A 25,006-nucleotide genomic window follows, 5' to 3' on the forward strand; every position below is an offset into this window, starting at 1 on the left:
TTTTTTTCTTTGACATTTAAAAGATAAGTAAAATAAGTGTAAAACTGTCATGTTCATATTTAGATGAACTTTTAATTTATGGTATGTTAATTGCAATTTTAAAATTTGTGTATGATCACAAAACAGCCTGTACAATTTTAGAAATAAATTGGAGATTTAAGACTATTTTTAGAAGCGACTTGAAGATCGAATATAGTCTAGAAAATTTCATTAGTGCCAATCACAGATAAATTTTTTTCGTCACTTCATATTTATTCTGGCGGGAACTATGGAACTTTGTCGGAACAGAACTTAGCAAGATTTTTTATAACTTTGTCTGTAAGTCTTGGTCGCAGAAAAAACCTTCCAGTTTGTGAAGTAAACATAGATATTGATAGATATTTTAACTAAAGGGAAAGTCAGGTTTGCGCACAAATCATGCACATATGATGTTATTGCATCCATTCCAAATGATATGGACTGACCTGATTAGGAATAATGTTTCAGAACATTGTTGCTTAGAGATCCAAAAACATCATAATTATAAACATTGTCATTTTAAATCGTATTGTAATTACATAATATACATTCAAAATTTTTTGTGCTTCCGCTATAAAGAAATTAAAAATTTATCTTGCATAATCTTGCCATTATTTTTTCCGTTCTTAATTATTTGAGATTGTTTGAATTCGATTGATGTGCCTCTTGTACTTCTCTGCTCATAAAACTGTTGAAGTAAATTGCGACCTTGAGATCTTCAAAAGCAGTATTTACAATTGTATCAACGTTAAAATTTATTGGAATACAACTGAACTCGTAAGATTTCGGCGCGTAAATTTGCCAAATGCAATTTTATTCCGTTTGCGTTTGAAAGTTGGATAAGTAATACAATAATTTTTCAGTAATATTTATCCATTATCCATTATTCAATGTTCTTTTCACACAGTGTATCAGTCCTTTCATGGCGCACAACCTTTCGTGAACTCATCTCTCACCATATGGGTATATTGTAATTCATTATTATTTTTTGTTTTTAGATATTCCATACACTGCATACATCCTGGCATTTGTGGTTTAGCTACCTACTTATGAGAATTTCCTTTGTCGAAGCCTAAAACGAAGAAACAAAATTATTATGCATCAAGCATCAAGAATAAATAGAATCCTCTTTCTAGTTACTTACTAAAACTTGCAATAACAATTTTACTCACCAGAAGAAGAACTTTTAACTGACATTGAATGTCTGTGTCCTCCATATGACCTCATCGAAAGCACTTTCAAGATCTCCTTTCTTTTATCCTTATGGGCAATCACAAAGATAAGAAATATTATAAAGCCTTGTAATGAATTAAAAATCGAGAACAAATATTGAAAAATGTCTCTTAAGTCACCAATGGCTAAAACAGCGAATGCCCATGTCAAGCCAAGTATTGTTGAACATACAAAGACTCTCCACAGCTGTAGAATGCGTTCATGTCTATCTTTTACTCCTTTGATTGTTTTCGGTGTCCTCATTCCTCTCAGAGCAAAAATCAATACTATCACGTTTCCCATTAAAATGAGACATATGGGTAAAAGCAAGCCAAAGAAGAATGCATACCCATGGACAACACACCTATGAATTCATGTTATAGAACGATAAATAATTGAGACTACTACATAGTGCAGTTTATACTGATAATGACTTAATGACTTACAAATCATCATTACCCAGCTCATCAGAACCTGCTCCAACTGTAATAATCACAACCACAAGAGGTGTGCCTGAAATAAAAATGCATTTGGTTGACATATGACAAATTAAGTAAATGTTAATACTGATGTTTGGATAGTTCTGGTTCTTGCGACGTAACTATTGAACAAAATAAAAACTATTTATAAGAACTGCTTGAGGGATGAAAAATTGACCACAGTTACAAAAATAGACTGTTTTTTAACTGAAAATTTAAGAAAAATTGTAGTTGGTATGGGCAACTTGGTGTGAGCCATCCTAACTACGCCAGAGTATAAGCAAACATTGCGTTTGATTAAACTACTTGTAATACGTTGATAAAATTACAAATGCTTGCTAGACAAATACTGTACTAGGGTAGCCAGTACACAAAATGTTAAGGCTTTACATCACTTACACCAAGCAATACTGGCCAATCTATGGAACAGTCCATTTTCATGTTTAGAAGCATGGAATATCACCACAAAATTCATGTAAAGATTAAAAGCTTCAACAGCTGTCCAACAAAATGTTGCCAAGAGAAAATATTGCATCAATCCTGATATGACTTGACAAGTTGACCTTGAAGACGTTCTTTCAGCCCCAACCAGAAAAATTACCATCGTAATGAGTAGAGATAAACATAAACACACCAATATTTTAGATGAAAGGTTCTGGCGATATTTTCTACAAAATAATAATTAAATGGCGTTTAGATATTTTTATTACAACATGAATTATTGTTGCCTTGAATTGGCATACATTTTCCCCTTTTTTTATTGCTCCTTAAAAACGATCGAGTGAAGCAGGTACATTCGTTCATATGTAGAAATAACTATTATCAATAAAGGACCATAACCCCCTTAACGTTTTTATCTCATTCAATACTCTATTTCATGGAATGTCTTCAGAGAAACTATTCTGGAATGGTACTTTAACTAAAATAACATCCTCACCTGACAAGAACGAAAACCAAAATAGTCATCGACAAAGCTGCAATAGATATTCCACAACCTATCCATGTAATCAATTTCAGCGTGAGCGGATTATTGAAGTCTTGGTTGATGTTTAAGATTAATGCGAAGTTTGTCAAATGATTGCATTGACATGTTACAAAGTCTCCTGTCGCAGAGGGTAGTGTAGTACAGCCTTCTTGCGACCAATCATCTGTTTTTAAAATTTGAATTAATAACACCAAATAAGTAATAAGTTACATAGTCTGAGATAATATGGGAAAATGGATCTCTTACACTGGTGGGTGTAAAATACGTGGTGAGGTAAGGAAAGGGAAAGACACAAAGTTTAAAGTTACCTTTATTAAAGTCCCAGTATTGACAAGTTTCGTTGCCAATATAGTTTGATGCCTTCCTAAATGATATCTTTACAGGATTCTCTAAGTTTGACACAGTCTTGTTCCCAATAGTTGCAGAAAAAACACTGCTTTGCAACCTAAGGCTGTTTTGTCCACTTGTTATGCTTGGTGGTTTCATATGCTGACGTTTCATAAAATAATAGCCTTTTCCAAAACAGAATGTGTGTACAAATGTTCCATTTGTTTTTATCAAAGCTTCCTTTGGAATAACAATGAAACTGGCTACTTCATCTTCATTCCCATGTTCAATTTCAGTTATTGATATGCCAAGAGATCCATTCATTGTTTGTAATCCCACTACATGGACATCTTCACTTTGGTTAACTTTAGCTACAGTGAAAGCTAAATTTTCTTTCACTAATGAATAAGATGGTATATCACTGTTAACTAACCAAAACCCAATCTTTGTAGCAAGTAAATCCAAAGACGTCAGCAACTTTGTGGATGTATTTAAAATTTCATCTGATTCTACAATGGTGGATAGGTTACAGTTCAGTAGCATGCTAGCTATCTGAAACAGTTCGCTAAAGACCTATATGGAATCAACAAAATATTTTCAATAATAACAAGTATTCTCATTTGGAATATTTTAGTATTTGTTGTAAAAAACTATTTAGATGGACTGTTTAGATTAACGATTAACTAATTGTAAGGCGAGATTTTCAAGATGAATTACCTGGTTATCTGTGTCAAACTTGACATCTAAACTCTCCACAAGATCAGTAAAATATTTCTCTGCTTGTCCAAACACAATAGGAGATGTTACATTTAGAAACTTAAAACGATTTATAAATTTATGAGCAGCTTCTTGGATTGATTGACAGCCAGTTTCTCCTCGTTTTGTGCACAAACTTTTCTAAAAAATACATACAAACTTCATATAGCGCAGTTATTGTCCGGCTTTGCTATGACGCATGTGCAATAGGTCAAGAAAAGTCGAATGATGATAACAGATGTCGTCAATTTTCCGACATTATACTTTGAAGAATTGATAGCGGTTCTGTATTTTACACAATTACATTTAACACAATAGAGGAAGTCTAATTAACACTTTTTTTTAAAACATATCAACCAAGTTAAATAATAATTTTCCAACATTAAAAATTTACGAGTATAATAGACAACAAGCAATAACTTACCGAATCAAACCCCGTGAAGAAGTCTGGAATGTTTTTAGAGGGATCTACGAATGTATCTAAAAGAAGATTGCATATTACGTAATTTTTTATATATATAATATTTTTAGCTTTTTTGGAAAAGACGTTTCCCGGTAAATATACCCAATAAAAACCCTGCAATTTGAGACATTTTTATGGCGAAAAAATTGCCTAACTATATTTAAGATACTAAAACTGCTCTTATTAATGTTGCTTTCGCCTCTCATATGTTTCAAGATTTTTTTCTGCTCCAAAATGCGACTCCCTCTAGCTTAAGAGGGCATTTATTATTTTTATTTATCCTTAGGGCGCACTTATTGAAAAAGGAGTGCTTATTCAACCACTCGCAATAAAGAAATATAGAAAAACCAATTTGTACTAACCTGGTATAGTAATGTTTGTTTTTGTAAAGGAGACATTTGCAGGTAAAACTGATGGCGTAGCTGGAATATTTGGAACGTCAGGAATATTTGGTAATGTTTTTGGAATCTTAAAGCTTTCAACGTTGCTACAGCAAAACAATAGAATACAAATCATCATTAAAATCTGCATGTTGTCTTGATTTGAACAAGTTGGTTTGAATTTTGAGAAAGGTTTTCCTATTTACTGCTACTTATTAGATAACTATTTGACTCTCATTAGATTGATAATTGATTGCAACAATTATGCTTGTCAGAAAGCCACACAAATTACATGCCGGTTTCTATGCGTTAAAAATTCTTGTAAAATTGTGTCGTAACAGATTTTCCATGTAATTATTGTTTTTCTTAAAAATACTGCAACATGTTGACCCTTTGTGGTCAAGGATGTGACAACAACATATAAGGTGAAATGTGAAATGGAGTAGAATGGTGTTTCCCCAATTTCCATGTTTAAAAGTGTGTTACAGTTTTGTTGTTTCTGCCCCTGCCCTGCTGTTGCTATGCAATCATACAAGAGATGTCCCAACAGATAGTACAGGGCACTCTAAAAAACCAATTTAACAATGTCTACACCACCCAAATAATCCGTTGTTCCACAGCTTTCTCTGCTACACTAGATTTTTTCTGCACTATTTATTTTTGGTACTACTCACTAAAATATATAGTATTTGGATAACCGATTTTTATACATTTTTTTTTCAAAAAACACACGATTGTGTTCAAACGTGTTATAGAAAAGATGTCTCCCGCTACAATTTGCACAAAAAAACACAAATAAAAACCTGTTACTAATCCCTAACGACATTTTTCTAACTCTATATATATGTTAGGAGGAAAATGAAAAATTAGAAATTAGAAATTATGCATATTTCCCGGGCGTTATGTATAAGGGTTAAGGGTGAGGGTTATTACTATTATGCGTAATAACCTGTTAATATACATAATTCCCGAATTTCTCACAATACTGTAACATATATATAAAAAAATGAACAGGCAGTTCTAACAAACAATAATCTAAATTAAGAACCATAACTTGTTCACTTTGCGCAAAGTCCACTTATTAACGTTGGGACGTCTATTTTCCAAATCAGATTAATATAAAGATATATAAGGTTCATTATTTGTATGTGAAAACCAGTTCAATTTTAATTATGAAAGTTAGATACTTTCGGCGAATTTATGATGAAAGGTTGTTAAAAAATGCAATCTCATATGTTGGAGGTGCTACTAATCTGTCAGTGATATAAATGAGAAAGCCATAATATATAACCTTGGGTAAAAAACATCAAATACAATAAAGAGTGATTACATCACGTCGATGTCGTGAAAATGGATACAAAGGATGCGCATAAGAGATGATTCACAATTATTACATGCAATTAAACATGGAATTTATGATGCATTATTTTAAAGCCTTATCAAAAAAGGTCAAATGTCGATACATTACCACGCATTGACAATTAGTGACAGTAGGAAAAACAAATTGACAGCCTACTGGTCTTTTTCACCCTTGCACACAACATGACATTTTAGATTTAGTCGTACAGGCAAGGCTTCAAGCTTTGTTTGCAAGTTGAGAATCTTAAAGGAAACAGCATGTTGAATTGTTTTTTTACCTTCTTGGAAAAATTCTCTCCCACGGGTTTAAGTATCAAAATACTCAATCAAAGTATTGATTTATTTCTCAATAAAGAATCAAAATATTGCCATATCATTATGACTTTGGAGAATATTTGTTTCTTCACCTATCCCAATTATTGTGCTCCAAAATCTGCTACCTTATTTCCGTTACGTGATAATATTCAGCTACCAACAGGATTAATAACACAATTTATCCTGTTGTTGGTAGCTGAATATTATGCGCTTCTTCATTAAAGATCTTTTCGGATTTTTGTGTGAGCCTTAAGTGACTGACCTGTTATTAGATCACCTATATACTCTCGCGTGTTATAATAAGCTGATATTAGTCGTTTAGTGACACATAAACTTTATTAAGTATAATTTATCAGTATGTTTATTTTTAATATTTACCAATATTATATATCGTCCATACTCCATCATATAGATTTTGGTCTTAAAAAGTCCAATTTCCGAAATTATAATTATGTGTGATAATGACTGACAGATGAGACTGATGTACTCTTTGTTATTAGAGCCTACTTAGTTATTGTAAGGTTGTTGTTTAAATAAGTAGCTAAGTGGAAAACTGAAATGCTAGGTTAAAGGAAGCAACCCTAACCATGAAAGAAGACGTCCAATGAACTTACAGCTGCTATGATCAAATGTTAATTTCATGTCCTTTCAACATGTTTCAATATCGTATTCTCTACCAGGCCTCATGGATTAAGTTAGCTCGCTTTCTCAAGTCTTAAAGATTCTTTGAAGTTCTCTGAATTAAACAATGTAATATGCAGCAATATCTATCCTTTTTAATTAGAATCGTATTTTGGTTGTGATAATTGAGGATTAATCATTTTCATGACAATAGCTATTAAGACTGAAGGTGATAAACACCCACACAAAATATGAGGGCCTTTACATTATTCTATGATCGAAACTGTTGTTTTGTGCATACAATGAAAACTATTCTAAGCGTATACTCACAGGACAAAAATGTTGGTCCACTTTAGAGAGGTTTATACCAAAAAAAATTCCATATTTGATATAGATCTGTTTGTTTTTCTTACTAAATTACCAGTTGATGTAAAGAGTATCGGGAAAAAGTAAATGAATAGGTAATATACTCATGCGGGATCGGAAGTTTATGGAATGCCCGCATTATAGAGGTGTCCTCTTAAAAAAAACTGACCATCTTATTCAGATGTTCGCTTCAGAGAGACAGTTTCCACCGAATTTTTGTTTTTAACTTTTTAAATTATTCCGATGTTATGATTGGACAAACATGCAGGCAATTTCAACTTGCAATAAATATGTTTAGAGGTTCTCTATGTTATTTAAATTTGTGGAAGTTAGAATATCTAGTCTTTTTTTATTAGTCCGAATACTTACATAGCTACTTTAGTGTTGGAAACACTGTTATCAATGTGGGTCCTGTGTTCTGAAAGTATACATTAAGTATACACAGGCAAATACCTACCCAATTTCCCTCACATAGCATGGGTTGACCCGTAGCTGTAGTAAAGGCACTTGCTAAACATGCGCGCGCTGTGGACCGAACCACGGACCTTGTAATTACGAAGCAAACTCCATAACCACAAGGCCACGCGCCACTAAGTTTAACTTTAGTTTTAGTTGTTAGCTTTAGTTTTTTGTATTAATTTTTACTTTCTTGTCGTTTCTTGGGAATTCGATCTGCTCAATTTGCAATTGATGTTTTCTTTTTTCAAATTTACAAAAAACTAGATACATCAACAAGTCAATATTAAATATGCAAATTCAAATTATTAGGTTATTGCTTAACATAAAAAAATAAAATGTTTTTACAAATAATACAACGTGGCAACATAATTTTATCAGAGTACAATTCTATTTTAGAGGATATTCGGTTGATTACTAACTCATTGGAATATCTGCGCATGACGACGAGTAGAAGAAAACGTCATCAACACCTCTGTCACCAGCAAAACTTCCTCTCCTTGCATAAAATCGAATCTAGAAGAATGACATTTTTCTTGCACTATTATCATATATAAGAAATCAACCTATAGGTTAGGCTTCAGTTCATTAGGTATGTTTGACTTAACATATCTAAATAAAAGAAAGCGAAACACATAGGGAAGAGCGATTTCACATCACTGAAATAACTTTTATCGACTTGTTGTTGAATTAAACGCATCTTTAAAAGTTTTTTTAAGCAAACCTCGTATGTATCAGTCGGTGATTGATCCAAATCAATTTTCTGTTGCACCCAATCATTTATATGAAGTTCATCAGTGTGCTTAAGTTTCTCTATTGGTGGTTGTGTTCCTATTATTTGCTCTACGCGAAATTCACCAGGATCAACGAATGGTAAGGTGGTGTTTTGAAACATGTGCAACCAAAACGTCATGCAACGTGGCCCAGAAAATGGCGGGAGATTTTGTAGAGTAAAGTATGACTCATCGCTTGGCTAAGGTTGAAGTAAATTCGGTACAGTATAAGAAGATTCAAAGTATAAATAATAACCTCGGCTGTCTCCTACAAGGTAAGTTTGGGAACTATATTTAAATACGTCATGATGCATTATGAGATCTGCTCTTAGATTAGCACAAACAGCAGTCTAAACTTAAGTGTACTTTTCTTACACAAAAAATGGCCTGTAAATAGTTGAGTACTAGTCGTTAGTCCGTGGAAAATCCACGGGTTCGCCCGTCCTTTTTATACCGCATTGTGTGCTTCTTGCGATTGCGCAGCTAAGCTACCATTTTGCGTGACAGACAGACGGACGTATACGGGTATTATAATATAGACTAGTCGTTGGCCGTGGAATAATCCACGGGTTTGCCCATCGTTTATATTTACCCACCGCAACAAAGTGGATGAAAATATATCGCATTTGATATTCGTATTTCCGCAATATCATTTTCTAACTCAGCGGGGGGTCCGCGCAGAGACAGACAGACGACGGCTATTATTATAGAGATATGCTCTTACCATAAGTGTGATCGTGGTAGGGTCCTGTGTTAATTGTTGGTGTTGCTCCTGTAATAAGCTGCCATCGATTTAAGCCTGGGCCAAGCAGAAACTGACACAAAGTTTTCGTATACAAAGCACTTTCGAATGTACAATCATGTGGACCTAAAATATTTTTTAAAAAAAATTACAATGACTTTCTTAACAGGAAGTTTTAACCAAAATTCGTTTTTTATAAGTACCTAAGCAAGTCATAATGAAGCAAGATTTGCTTTCTTCTTCACTTTTATTATATGCTCAATCCTTCTTTAGGCATTCTAGTCCAGTGGTAACTGGTAGTGGGTTATTGCAAAGTCGGTTTCTATGTCTCACACCAGTACCACAGGTGAGCGAACAACTCGTCCACGTCGACCAAGCAGCCCAACTTCCATTCACTGAAATATGAAAGACATAAATTGCATTCTAAGTTTTCTAAGATTCCATTTACCACACTCGTAATGCATTATTCTCACCAGGACATAGTTCATTATTGCAACTTTCGGTCAGAGATTCGTTGAACATTCGATCATCGTTGTTAGTAACACACATTCCACCGAACTGCGGAGGAGGGTTATTACATTGACGAGTTCGTTTTAATTCACCTCCTCCGCATGTAACTGAGCAAGGCGTGTTTGTCCAACTACCCCATTCTCCATCAACTATGAATTAAAAAGTAAAAAGCACATCAATTACGTTACTTTGGACAGAGAGAGCTGATTAAATAAAAAAAAATGTGAAGTACGTTTTTAAAGAGAACCAAGCTTATTTTTGTTTTTTATATTTCTTTTCTAAAATGGTTCCTTATATAAAAAAAGACCGTGTAGTCGGACAAAATGAAATTAGAAACAAATTCTATAGACTTAACTCAATTTAGTGTTTAAAATATACCAACAATAATAATAGTAATAATAATATTAATAATAATAATAATAAATTACTTGGACAGTCTCTCAATCGGCATTCACGTGTATGTGATTCACTTAAACCAGTGCCAACAGTGTTATTTAAAAGACATTCTTTACCACCAAAAAGTGGTTCAGGACTATTACAACTTCTGTTACGTCGTTTAAATCCAATGTCGCAAGATTTAGAACAAGAACTCCACGACTCCCAAGAGCTCCAACCTCCATGGACTAAATAATGTTAGTATTTATTCGAACAAAATGCTTAATTATTTATTCTAAGTCTTTAAAAGTATGCATTACCTGGACAGAGCTGAGTATTACAAGCAAATGTTCGATTTTCTAATAAACCATAGCCGTCATACGTGATAAATTCACAAGGGTTTCCAAGCCCCACTGGTGCTGGACTGTCGCAAACTCTTTCTTGGGTATAGAACCCTCCTCCACAAGTACTTGAGCAGCCAGTTACGTTTTTCCATAGTCCCCATTTTCCATTCACTTTAAGAAAATCAAAAGTTAAACTATGTTTTTTTTGTCCAATTCAGGAATTGACTTTATTTGTAATTTAATTCAACCAAAAAATAAAATACCCGGACAAACCATCTCGTTACATGCAACAAATACGTTTTCCTCTTGGTCTCGTGTGCCATTTTTCAACAAACATTCCATGCCTCCGAATTGAGGAGAAGGGTAATCACATGTCCTGTTTCGCTGTCTTAAGCCTTGATCACAAGTCTTATCACATGTGGTCCATGAACTCCAAGCTCCCCATTCTCCATGAACTATCGTCAGTAAAAATGATTAAAAAGATTTACGTAAATCAATGCGTTTAAATCAAAACGCTTTTATAAAAAGCAAGTTTATCTTACTTGGACAAGGTCGTAAATTACAAGGAGTTGTTACGAATTCTTCCAACGAAGATGTGTTATCTATTTTAAGACAATTCCGTCCTCCAAATTGAGGTTCCGGATCATTACATTTGCGCGATCTGTTTAAAGCTCCATTTCCACAGGATGTTGAACATTCTGTTGTTGTCCAACTTCCCCATTCACCATGAACTATAAAATCAGATCAAATTCACAATGCAATGTTAAGAATATTTTTTCTTTAGAAATTTGTGTAACACTTACTTGGACAAGGTCGTAAATTACAAGGAGTTGTTGTGAATTCTTTTAACGAAGACGTGTTATCTGTTTTAAGACAATTCCGTCCTTTAAATTGGGGTTCCGGATCATTGCATTTGCGTGATCTGTTTAAAGTACCATTTCCACAGGATGTTGAACATTCTGTTGTTGTCCAACTTCCCCATTCACCATGAACTATAAAAAGATTTTTCAATTATTACGTTTTTTGCTATAAGCGTAAGACAAGCGTATCTTAGAAGTTACCATACTAGGGCAAGAATTTCCTCCACAGTCTCTAGTTTGTGTCTCATATGTAGTCAGAGTTATGTTATCGCTCAACAGGCATTCCACGTTCCCGTAAAGTCCCAAAGTGTTGTTGCAAGTGCGATTGCGTCTTGTTTGTCCCAGGTCACATGTTACTGAACACTCGCTCCAACTGTTCCATGTGCTCCACAGTCCAATAACTAAAATGTGTTTAGGTTGCAAAACATAATTAAAAAGGAATCATAATTAACCCATCCACATTTCCATTACAAATAAATTTATATAAATACCTGGACAAGGTTGACAATTACAAGCAAGGGTGCGATTTTCACACAAACCATACTCATCAGTTGTTACTAGCTGACATTCTTCTCCTTTCCCTTTGGGAGCAGGGTTGTTGCACAAACGCTTTTGATGATAGTAGCCTTTACCACAAGTCACTGAGCACTCTGTCAAATTGTGCCAAGGACCCCAACCACCATTTACTGTTTATAAAAAAATCAAGAATGATAGATATAATAACGCAGTAAGTTCCTTCATAATAAGTGGTGCAGTGATTTGTTTCCACTTATAAAAGCATAAGCGCATACCTGGGCATACCATTTGATAACACGTTCTTATGGCTAATTCATAGAAGTCAATTGATCTATTTGTCAAAATACAGCCTGTTCTATCAACTGCTTTACATGTTCTGTTCCGATATTGTGTTCCATTACCACAGGAAGGAAAACAACTTGACCAGAATGACCAAGTTCCCCACGTACTAACAGCTTTAAGAAACGTATGAATAATATTAGAAATACAACCGAATATCACCTGTCATCAACATAGCACATATCAAACTTAAACTGCCTTAATATAATTAAATAATTATGTTCTCCTGTATGATGTAAACACTTCGCACTGTAATTTTTTCTGTTGTGTTATAAAAGTTATGGCAATCACGATCAGTGAGAGATCCTACATAAGTGAGAAATACACGTAGTATTGTAACGGCCATCTGCTCGTTAGACGGGTATATCTGTCGAAGAAATCTAGTTCTGTTGTTCACCAATGTTCGAACTCACCTGGACAATTCTTTGTAAAACACGATTGTGTTTCTATTTCATATCGACCAATAGAACCATTAGCTAAATGACATTCGTTGCCACCAAGTACTAAAGGGTTAGCTATGCAACTTCTATTTCGATATTGTGTTCCATTGTTGCATGTCTGATCGCAGCGTGTCCATGTTGACCAAGAAGACCATGCACCATTAGCTAAGCGAATGGAAACAGTTTGACATAGTATAGTTACGTTTTTGACTCTCGTTATTATTTTTTACTTAACCTTCACCATTTGATTAAAGACTATATTCTTAATATACAGACATATTGATGTGGGTGTAAAAAAAAACAAGCGTTACCTGGACAAGCACCAAGAGATAGGAAAATGCCGATGTTAGGACAGACCCCGTTGGCACTTTACCATTCCACGTCAAATTATAGGCCATCCACGTCAAATCAACGATAGAAGAGTCTATAAAATCCGTTAGCACCTACGAATGTCCGGATCCGCCCCAACCCCCCAACCCCCGCCGTGTCCCCTCCCTCCCCTCCCCATGGGTCCCTCCCCACCCTCATCTGTCGTGCCTTATAATTTATAGTGTTATGTGTTATGTGTGTCTATCTTTACCAGAAACAAGTAAAGATGATTGCAACATTGCAAGGTTTAGCGCCACATAATGTCATAACTGAAGAATTGATTTTGATGATTATTTTGAGATTGTTTGAGACCATTTGATCTGACAAAGGCATCACCCTTGAAACTATAATCCTTTAATTCATCACAAAGTCTTGCGGGCAACCATGTCTTATATTTATTTCCCATTCTATCTTGAACCTCCGCATACATAGATTTTTCAGAAAGAGCACCAGGTCTTGATATTTCCATCTCTTTCACATATTTAACAAGGTAAATATCGTTTTTAGGCAGCTCTCTCCACTTTATGATTGGAGTAACTTGTTCTATGTTTTGTTCAAATTCTTCAACTGTTGGAAAAGCCATTGTGTTTATATTCACGATTACATCTCTTTATACCACTTTATAAATAACAACACGCAAGCAGTTTTTGTTATCTACCATCTGTCAATCAAACGCTTATAACAATAGGATTTTACATATTTTACATACCAGAAAGTTGTTTACATAAGAAAAAAGTCAAAACGAAAGTAGCCGTTGCTAAGGATATTTGGTATGTAAGGAATGCATTGTTTCTCTATTGTTATTCTGGCTTGATTGACATTTAATTGACGTCATTCTTTATCTAAACAAATACCATATGAAATAACCTGTTGTCATAACAATCACAAGAGCGATCTTCTCATCTTCGTGTGTAGGAGGAGTATCTTTGTGGTAAGGTGCAGTAATGTGTTTATCTGTAGTATCCACGTGGTGTACGGTAATGTGTTTATCAGGATAGATATCAGGATGATCGGGTGTTACAGGCTTCTTTTTAGTTATCTTATGTGATTCGGTAACATTGACCTTTCGATTAATACCGATGGTAAGATCCTCACCCGATATCAAAATCTTGTTGTTGTAACCCACCACACCGGTCTTAATTCTGAGATTCATGTCACTAGGTAACATATAAATACCTTGTCCAACCGAATAATCAACCTTACTTGAAGCGTAGTTTAACGTATCCTGATAACGTTTAATGTCCTCCTGAATATCGACCCTACGGTTAACAATGTCCTCAAGGTTATTCATAAAAACTTTTTGGGCGGTCAGAGAACTTGAATCATTACCGAGGATGGAGGATCGCGCTGAGGCTTGAGAACTAAGAACAAGATATGCATAGGCCCTGACACTGCTCGAGATCTTCACAAGGCCCGTTTTTGTAAATCCATCGGATTTTTCCACAATCCACCGCGTCATGGAGTCGTTTGTGAAATAACTTAACCCCGGAGTCGGATATTCTTTACGTCTTTTTTGATATGAGCTGAAAAAGTTCTGACCCCTGTATTTCATGGGGTTGGGATCAACTCCATAATCGCCGCAGATTTTTAAAAAATCCTCATTTGAATAGGGATTGTCGTATCGATTGAAGCTATCCTCAAAGGGTAGAGGTGTCTGTAGGCGCTTAATGATTCGCCTAATGTGATAATACACATGAAAACGATATATCGACCTGACCATAGATCTACCATCCTTCAGGTGTTCCGAACTTACCCCACAGGCACTTGAAGCGCACCAAGTGGCGAAATTTAGCTGGGTTTGCCATAATCTAAAAGGTTGCTCATTCCAAATTCTCATACGTTGCGCGTTATGACTAAGTTCATAATTGGTAAAAATATTAGGAAAGGAAGCGGGGAAAGAGCCACTTTCAGACACAATAATGGCCTGTTTGTACAGATCCCTAGAGCCCAATATTTGAAGATCCCGCCCTCCATTTGGCTTATATGCCGCATTCGGATTATATCTGAAAATATCATCCATTCTTTGATTTAAATATATTCACAATCTCTAATATAATAATGTATATCACAATAAAGGACGTAAATAGCGAGAAGAAAATCTATTTGTATCAACCGATAGACAACTCACATGGTACAAAGGAGGTTGCGATCGTGGAGACGTTTTCGGATAATGTCACATATGTAGCTACAGCTCCAATAGATATACCCTTGGCTGACGGAGTTACCACGGTTAGGTTACAACAGGGTCAGCACTACACAGGGAGGGAGTTGAATTCAATCGTGAGAGGTGATGTAAAATCAACACAACTAGCTAGAAACTCTAAGTTGAGTAAAATATTCAATCTAGGGGGTATAACGGAACTACATTTTAATCTTAATGAATTGGATAACTCGTTAAATCTTAAAGATGGTGAATATAGCAACAACCTGATGACATATCATATATCCGAGTATGGTGGTGATTTTACATATATTGAACCGAAAAATCCGCAATGAAACTAAAGAAAGGTTTACTTCAATCACTTACCATGAGAGTCACAGGTCAGGATGGTAAGGTGCTATGGGGTGGTATGAAGACAGCAGTTACACTACACATAAGAGATACGGCGGACAGATGATACCGTAGCATTAACCGAATTAAAGTAAAATAAAATAAAAGTAATATGGAATAGAATGGAATACGGGAAAAAGTTAAACCCAGAGCGTTCACTTAGGATCGCACATGGCGTAAAAGGAACGCATCAAAAAGTAATTGTCACTCACAACCCAAGCGAGATTGATCAGAACCAGTTACTCCTGATTAGGTTCCCTAATTTAGGTAACGATGATGTCATTGTTCCGGGTACTTCGAAAATAAGTTTCGACATTGAACTCGAGTCAAAAGTCGACACGAAGAGAACATTGGTCTCTAACATAGGGAGGGCAATTGTTAAAAAGTTGGCCATCAAGTTCGAGGGTACCGAGATTCTGAGCATTGATGACTTTGATCTTTTCGGGTGCTACAGAGATTTATGGTTAACCAAGTCTGAAAAAAGAAATGCAATAAGACAAGGTATCATCTTTGATGAAGGGTGCACGGAAAATTGCATGAAACTGAGAGTTGGAGCCGCGGATAAAGATACATCAGAGGTAGCGGACAAAGCAATCTATGATGCATACAAAAACAAGTTCACCATACCACTAGATTTCGAAATGTTGGATAGCACGATCCCATATTATCAGGCCGGATTAGGGAATAGGCTGTGTTATGAGATAACATTCAACAATTATGACAGGGTCGTATTATCAACACCAACCAAACCCACGGGTGCCGCCGCGGCACCGGCGCCGGATGCCAAATACAAAATCTCCAACATATCTCTCGAATATGAGATTGTGACACAACCCACACTCGCCAGATTCATCTCAAATGAATACCAAAACATGGCCGTGCTCTATGACAGATTCTTGAGACATAGACAAATTAGGGTGGATAAGTCAGACACAACGTGGAATTGGTCATTCAATACACCGTGCAAGTCCCTGAAGGGTATATTGGTTCTGTTTGAGGAAGAGAAAGCTTACAAACGAGATACCGGTAGGTTCTACAATCCTAAGATCAAAAAGGTATCCGCCATAGTTGAGGGTAAGCCTAACCAACTTTTCGCTCAGGGGATGCAACCGTTTGAGCATTATGGTGAAATATGCAAGTATTTCGCAGAGGGAAAGCAAAAGGACAGCAACGCCGGTGAAATACAGAAACATCTGCAACTACATGATGTGAAGGTCGCGGACTACCTAACCACGAAATATGCTCTATGGCTGGATTTCAGAACCATAGATGAAAACTCACTGCACGGGACCGGCCGACGGATTGAAAATGCGAGCGAGGGGATCACACTACAAGTTGAAAAGACGGCCGAAACCGCGGGATCCTTAAACGCCTACATATATCTAATCATGGATGCTCAATTAAATATTCAAAACGGTGAAATTATGGATGTACTATATTAAGATGGACTACATGAAAGATCCTCACACGGCATTATTCGTCGGTCCCACGGGCTGCGGAAAATCCAGACGCGTTGTAACATTACTAGAGAGTGAATACTTTGATCACTTCGATTTCATTGTGATTATATGTCCAACATTAAGATGGAACAAGACATATATGTGTCGAAAATGGTTTTGGAACGACAGATATGTGATTCTAATTGAGCCCAGAGGTATGTTATATGAATGGATTCAAAAGATGACGGATTTCTGTGCCGGGTACAAAACATTATTCCTGATCGACGACATCATCGCAGATGAGAAACTGGACAAAAAGAGGCAACCGCTTCTGGAGCTGGCCATCAGCGGTCGGCATCGAAACCACACCATGTGGCTACTCACACAATCATACACCGCGATACCGAAGAACTTACGAAGGCAGGCAAAAATGTTATATGTGTGGTATCCGAAGGACAGACATGATCTCGCAACCATCCACGAAGAGAATGATGTCATTGAATCGTCGGAGATCCAGAAGGTTAAGGAAAGGCTGAAAGATGGCAAATATACACATTTAGTCATGAGGATGGAACATCCAAGAACTCACGTGATTTGCTAGAATGGACATTTTTTTGTTACAAGAGTCTTGTAACAAATCTATAGGAAAACTACAGTACTATCCTATAATGATAGAATATATAAATTTCATATTACTGGTGATAGCTGTAGTGCTATTGCTGGTATTGGTTAGTTTCTGTCTTTTTTGTATTAAAAAATACCTATGGCTATTGAAAATGGCCGAAACGGTAATTGACAACCTAATTTTTATCGATGCCCAGGATGATGGGAAGAGACAAAAATTGCTCGAGTGTGTGCTGACCGGGAATAGCAAGTTATATCTTGGTAAGATGTATACGGAGGTGGAGATACAGAAGCTCAAGAATGATGAGGTGGATAAACTGTTCACCATATACGAGGCTAAACTATCCGGTCAAATGGTTAAGTCTTTAGGACAGTCAATAATCCACATGTACTCCATGGGCGCCTGTACAGCCCTGGGTATAAAAAATCAAAAAGCTCTGAGTGATGACCTGGAGAATGATCCATTCCTAAACTCGGCACTCCAAAGGTTCACATGTGATTTATATTATAAGTTCGGATCACTACTATCACCAATCAGTGTGGGTCTAATTACAGGTAGGCATTATATCGCTGGAAGAAATTTAAACGCAAATAATAATAATAATAATAATAATAATAATAATAATATAGATATAGATAATAAAGATGTCAGAGGAACAGACTCCTATTCAGGTGACAACGAAGAACCCTAAAAAGGTTGAGGCTGGTAAGAGGGTGGCCGAATTCAACCGCAAACAGAGGGAAGACTATAAAAGACTGCTCATGGCGCAGGCAGAGACGCAGGCGAAGACGGAATCGACACCAACGCGGTCGACACCTCAGACACTGTTGGAGGATCCTAAGGATATTGTAATTGAGGATTCCGTGACAGATGTTCCCAAGGGTGGGGTTAACAACTACGCAATAATGGGCGGTGGTGTGATTGTGATGCTAATAATTGGAGCGTTGGTGGTGATGAGGAACAACACCTCACAGAGTAAGGTGAAGGATCCCCCACCGAGAGCTCCATCGGACACTAGAAAAACCAGGAGTAAACTTGAAATGGAATAAAGGGATAATATCGCGATACTATAATCTTGAAGTAAATATAAGACATGGATAAGAAAAGTATAGTCAACGATATTTATAAAGCATCGGTCGTATGCGTTTTCGCTGTAGGCTATTCAATGCTCTGGAAAAAGGTATTAAAAATGACACCACCCTCAATTCAGAAGTTTGACCTGGAAGATACCGGAAAGCTTGTAGCCATAGTCGCCGCAAGTGAAATGACAAGAGAATATCTAGTTAAGCAAAAAATTATACCTGAAACTATAAATATATAATGTTGCGAATACTGGAATGGTTGGTCTGGGTTTTATATCGACGTAAGAAAGTTGAGAGTATTTTACCCAAGGTGGAATACACGGATATCGAGGTCATAGACGACTCTGATGTCATAGCCTCCGAGGGTATCGCATTAAAATAACGCCACCATATTATATCGGATTATATAAACATGGCTTCAATTGCAATGATGTTGGGAGGTGCCTTGGCGAACGCTTTGGCCTTCACCGGATCAAGCTACCTCTTTTCAAGTTTATCAAAGGATAGGATAGATAAGGAACGGAAGCGGCATGATCTGGCCATAGAGCAGCTGCAAAAGGCTCAGGTTATATGGCAACGTAAAAGACAAGAGAGGGTTGACTTTATCAATAAGCAGCTCAGACTTGAGAAGAAGGCCGAGGGTAAATTCACGGAGCTGGATGACGCGATGCGGGAATATAAAAAAGTATTTGGAGGGTCACCTCTCACAGATATTCCACGCAGGCCCGTATTGAGCGACTTTTATACACCCAGCAATGGCCAGCATGAACGGGAATTGGCATTTATCGCGCTAAGCATGATTGGTGTCGGAGGCGCCGTGTGGTATTTCGAAAAATAGTACCATGCCGCGGGTATTATGTTACATGACACATGTAACATATATTCGGAATAGCTAACGCTTTGTCACCATGTAGGTGTATATCAGACCTCCGATTCCGACTATCAAAGCCCACAGGTTTTGACTCAACCAACCGACGACCTCCTTTGCTCTATTTAGGATCCACGATACGATGGATCCAATTATACCCGGTAGGGACGCGGCTGCGGCACCGGCTAATCTACCCAGGAGAGATCCCAGCGCGCTCAGCTTGTTCTTTATCCATTCCCTCGCACCGCCCCCGGTTTTTTCATGATTTTTGGTATTACCGGTGGATGACCCCCCACCCCCAGGCGTCAAAGTTTCGACTAGAAGGCCGATAACCATACCAAATGCCGTTAGTACACTGACGACGGTGATACCCTGCTCACGGAATAGGGTTCGTATCTTTTCACCCAATGTGGTTTCTTTGTCAAGTACTTTGGCGATTGTCTCCCTGATGCTTTTTATTTGACTGTTAAGTTTACCTTTGAGAATATCGATAATCTCTTGCCGACCTTTCAACTCATTTTGCAAACCTTTCAACCTTTCTTTCGCTTCATTTTGTTGTTCCTCGGTCATATTTGGTGTGTTTTCCATCTCTTCCAACTTGTTTTTTTCTCTGTCAATATGCTGTTCGAGCTGAACCTTTTTTGCAACTTCATCCTGAAGACTTCCTCTTATGTTTCTCAATGATCTATCCAATCCTAGCAATTCACGCATAGGATATTCAAATAGATCGCCGGTCTGGGTTGCTTCATGGTCTACAGATTGTTGTTTGACCAATGAAATTAAATCTTCCGCACTGTTCACAACATCTCCAGACATGGTTTCTAATTCTATATCGGTCGCATTCTCTATTTTATCCGGTGACGGTAGTCTCTCTTCTATTTTGTTTAGCCTAGCGGCCTGTCGGGGGGTTATACTACCTTTCGGTATATCGAACCCCAAATTGCGCAGCCTTTTCTTGCCCAGTATATCTGCAATGGTACCGGTAGACCTTAGAGATCCGCCATGTGTCAGCGGTCTGTTATCATCCTTGTAGTATAATTCACCATCGCGAGTCTCAAACAGATCGGTATGTATCACGCTCGGGTTCTCGTTTGGATATATAGTTAATAGCTTCTCATAGAGCGATTTAACCCGCTCACTAGTAACTCTGGAGCGCAGAGAGGTTCCTCCACCGAATGATGTCTCCTCATCAGGTGTGTGTATCTGCACACGCGTGCGCTCCCTCGGTACCAGAGGTGTGGAGTCATCGGTACCCTCGTCAGGTTGACCATGGTCACCAAACGGATCAATATCAATGTCCGCCATTATTTTATTTAAAGGATAGTTTTTTTCCTAATATAATAGAAATGGCAGAGAGTTCTAGTACCAGAGAAGAATTGTTTAAAACGGATATATCCAATTCCCAACTTGATGAGCTGGTGAAATTGCGAGGCAAATTCCAAGACCTCGAGAAGGAACGCTGGAGGTCTCTGATCATATGGTCGGTTCTGGAGGGATTATCCGGAACCGCGGCCATTGCCGGCTCGATAGCGACCGCGGCGACCATTATTAGAAATTTAGGCGGTCCCCGTGGGAATTACATGCAGAATTCTGGTATGTGTCTGTTGGGCTCGGCTTCCTATGCGGTTACCAGTCAATATGTCGGAACATATCGGGAGAAACTTGACAAATTAAGAGCCGCGTATCGCGTTGTACAAAATGCCATCGATGTGTTCGATCAAACGCTACCCTGGAACACTCGGGACATCTGTAGAGCAGATTTTGAGAGTTTGTGTGATACTTATCATGAAACTCTCAAGGATCTGGATAAACTGGATATAGGTTATTTAGAGTAAAGTTTTTTTCTTTGTAGTAACCACACAATGGCAGAGATTTATCCGAAGCTACCCACGGCTCCCGAGTATTCGAGCGAGCAGGACAAGTTTAATACTAATACCGTGAACTCTCAACTTGGGGAGCTTAGAAAATTACGTGATAAGTTCAATACAAAATATGAGAAATATAACAAGACGCTGCACAGACTGGTGCTTTTAAATGCCAGCGCCACGGCCCTAACCGTCGCTTCGGGCATAGGTTCGGTGGTAACCGGTGCCACGCTCATCGGAATCCCCGCTTCCGTCGGATTGGGAGCCGTGGCACTGTCGGGAACCATTTTCACGGGCTCCGTCATGGCTCTGATTAAAAGATATCGAAGCAAGCTCGACAAGGTCATGAAATTATATGATGTTGCGACATCCGCCATCGCCGTGTTTGAAAACTCCGTCTCGCGGGCTCTGAATAATGACGACATTAGTCACATTGAATTTCAAACCCTGAGCGGTATATACTACGAAGCTCTGGGCAAGATGACGAAAACCGACAGAAAGATGGAGAGCGAAACTCGCAGCCAGTTTGAAAAAAGTCTAATGGACGAGGTTCAAAGCCTCAGAAGGACCGTAAATCAAGGTTAGTGATGTGCGCATGTACACCGCTCGCATATTTCGTGTGGTACGATAAAAGTGCTTAAAGTTTTTAGCCGTACATGTATATGCCATAATATGTCGGACATGAATACCACGCCGGACTACAAATTGATGAAACTTCGAGAGTTGCGAGAGATTGCCAAAGCTCGTGGGGTGAAGTATATTTGCGCGATGAAAAAGGCCAGGCTGATTGAGGTGATTGAGAAGAATGATCTGGATCCGTCATACACCATAGATCCGGATACCAAGCGGGGATGGTATGGATACTGTACCGGCTGGAGGGAGAAAAACAGGGAGGCGTACCTGAAATGTCAAAAACGTTATAACGACAAGAGATCTAAGTGATTGTGCGCATTTTTGTTACTCGTACGGGTAACAAATATCGGTGGGTGGAGATATCCATGGCGTGCGGGTCGCTAACCTCAAATACGATCTATAAAAATTGGAATAAAAATTCCTATATCGTATATCATATCATATCATATCCAACCATGACGTCGAGATTTACAGATGACGAAAACCGACAGTTCCTCGAAAGATTCGGCTCCTGGGCGGACGAATATTTCGGCCGCACAATAGACCCATGCCTGAATTCCGCATCCAGCAGATCTTGTTGCGAAGAATTACTGAACATGGTCGAAATATTGGAACTACAATATGATGACTTTGAGGGGATCGGTCCGGACTCTGATCATAAATCCTATGATGATATTATAGAACACGTAAAAGCTCGAAGTGTCTTACGCACCGGAGGAGTCGGACTCGGATACTATGGAACTCCCATAATAGAAGCGCGCGTCTATGCAGTCGCCACGGGTCCGTATGAAATATGGACATATATGGACATAGATGATGTCGAGGAGTATGACGATGAGGAGGAAGAGGAGGAAGAGGAAGAGGAGTACAACGATGAGGAGGAAGAGGAAGAGGAGTACAACGATGAGGAGGAAGAGGAGGAAGAAGAAGAAGAGGAGTACTACGGTGAGAAGAGGACGACGAGGACAAGAGCTCTGATTGATCGTGATTTTTTTAGTGATGACGATGATGACCTAGAGGACGAGGACAAATGCATAATTTGTCTTTCTAAAAGAAAGAGCGCAACCTTTGTTCATGGTAGAATGGGACATTGCTGCTGCTGTTTATCGTGCGCATATAAATTGGAAAAGGGGGAAGATAATTGTCCCGTGTGTCGAGCGCCAATAGATTTTGTCATTAGACAATATTAAACATGAATTCCCGATATTTGTTACCCGTCCGAGTAACAAAAATCCCGAGGTGTCGATGGATACCCAAGACTGAGTCATAGCGGCCCTATCTGCCGACCACCCTGCGCGATCCCCGGCATCATCTTTACCAGAAACAGGTAAAGATATCGTCCCCTTTTTTCACCAACCTTGCACATAATCAGGAGGTAAATCTGTATCTTCAGGTATTACCATCAATTCCTCTTTTACAAAAGCCCGTCCGGGTCCGTCTTGAACATAGTACATTACACGGTTACCAGGTTGCGCTATTACCTCACGCAATCTATATGTGTTTTTCGACCATATTCTATCGGTTGCCCGTCTCCGCCCATCATCATGCTCTTCACCAGGTTGTAGTAGATATCTATACAAGCCATCCTTAGGTAATTCTACTTCAGGTGGATAGCTCTCTTGATTAACAAGAGGCACCTCTTTCATTATAATAGCATCTTTTGGCTTCATATCAATCATCTGCGTCTTTGTATCGTTTAGCCTATCAATCAGTTTATACAGATGCTTAACCCATGTAGATGATACCTTTTCCGAATCATTCAGTTCTTGAGCATCTTGTATTTTGAATAAATTTTCCGCAAGTATCTTGTTCAACGCCTCAACAAAAGCTGTGTGCGTATGCTTATATTTTGTAGTCGCCCTTTTAATTTCAACCTTATGCTTCTCCAACAGCTTTGTCACATCTGCTTTGAATTCTGAACCGTTATCACATTGGAAAGTTTTCGGATAAGTTAATGGTCCTGCCTTGTAGATGTCTTCAATCATAGCGGCAACCTCTTTGGCTTTCTTAGTCCTCAAAGGTCTGGCTACTTTGTATCTGGAAGCAGCATCGATTCCCGACAAAATGTACTTATATTTATTACCATACAGTATGTCACCGGGCATGTACAATAAATCGAATTGATGTAAATCATTAGGGGTGGTAACTTCATAATGTGGTCTTTCAACATGTTTTGGGGCGGGTAAATGTACTTGCCAAAATGCTTGTTTTGATAGCCACTTCTTAATCTCCTTTGGTCTGAAACCGAATCCTCTTAAGCTCTGAACAGCCTTTTGTCCTTTCCATAAATTTTGAGGTTGATAGTAAGTCTCTTGAAGTTTAGAGTTTGACATGTTTTATTTATGCACACCTTTATTTATCTCCTTTTTGTTATGATGTTGTACGATAAAAGTGCTTAAAGTTTTTATATGTATATGTATATGCGTATATGTCGGACATGAATACCACACCAGACTACAAATTGATGAAACTGCGAGAGTTGCAAGAGGTTGCTAAATCCCGCGGAATTAAGTATATCGTGGGTATGAGAAAGGCTAAACTGGTTGAGGTGATTGAGAAGAATGATCTCGACCCATCCTACACCATCGATCCGGATACCAAACGACAACGGTACGGATACTATTCAAGGTGGAGGACGAAAAACAGGGAGGCATATCTAAAAGCTCAAAAACGTTATAACGACAAAAGATCCAAGTGATTGTGCGCATTTTTGTTACTCGGACGGGTAACAAATATCGGGAATTCATGTTTAATATTGTCTAATGACAAAATCTATTGGCGCTCGACACACGGGACAATTATCTTCCCCCTTTTCCAATATAGATGCACACGATAAACAGCAGCAGCAATGTCCCATTCTACCATGAACAAAGGTTGCGCTCTTTCTTTTAGAAAGACAAATGATACATCTATCATCTTCATCTAGGTCATCATCGTC

At 37.9% G+C, this 25,006-nt stretch overlaps 2 protein-coding genes across 2 annotated transcripts; both read right to left on the reverse strand.

The window, feature by feature from the left end:
• Positions 1-1,132: 1,132 nt before the first annotated feature.
• Positions 1,133-3,373, reverse strand: LOC130653830 (adhesion G-protein coupled receptor G2-like). Its single transcript, XM_057456334.1, has 4 exons — positions 2,647-3,373; positions 2,109-2,377; positions 1,677-1,743; positions 1,133-1,594 (listed from the first exon to the last, which is right to left on the reverse strand). The coding sequence occupies exons 1-4, from the start codon at positions 2,673-2,675 to the stop codon at positions 1,183-1,185; spliced, it is 777 nt and encodes a 258-aa protein (XP_057312317.1). The 5' UTR covers positions 2,676-3,373; the 3' UTR covers positions 1,133-1,182.
• Positions 3,374-8,036: 4,663 nt separating this feature from the next.
• Positions 8,037-13,143, reverse strand: LOC130655033 (coadhesin-like). Its single transcript, XM_057457734.1, has 15 exons — positions 12,948-13,143; positions 12,610-12,801; positions 12,133-12,312; positions 11,833-12,027; positions 11,548-11,742; positions 11,285-11,473; positions 11,024-11,212; positions 10,745-10,936; positions 10,458-10,652; positions 10,191-10,385; positions 9,726-9,911; positions 9,456-9,647; positions 9,235-9,378; positions 8,462-8,710; positions 8,037-8,253 (listed from the first exon to the last, which is right to left on the reverse strand). Exons 3-12 carry the CDS (start codon positions 12,143-12,145, stop codon positions 9,511-9,513), a joined length of 1,686 nt encoding a protein of 561 aa, XP_057313717.1. The 5' UTR covers positions 12,146-12,312; positions 12,610-12,801; positions 12,948-13,143; the 3' UTR covers positions 8,037-8,253; positions 8,462-8,710; positions 9,235-9,378; positions 9,456-9,510.
• Between the last annotated feature and the right edge of the window lie 11,863 nt (positions 13,144-25,006).

The sequence above is a fragment of the Hydractinia symbiolongicarpus genome, chromosome 8, assembly GCF_029227915.1.
Source record: "Hydractinia symbiolongicarpus strain clone_291-10 chromosome 8, HSymV2.1, whole genome shotgun sequence".
Taxonomy (NCBI): Eukaryota; Metazoa; Cnidaria; class Hydrozoa; order Anthoathecata; family Hydractiniidae; genus Hydractinia; species Hydractinia symbiolongicarpus.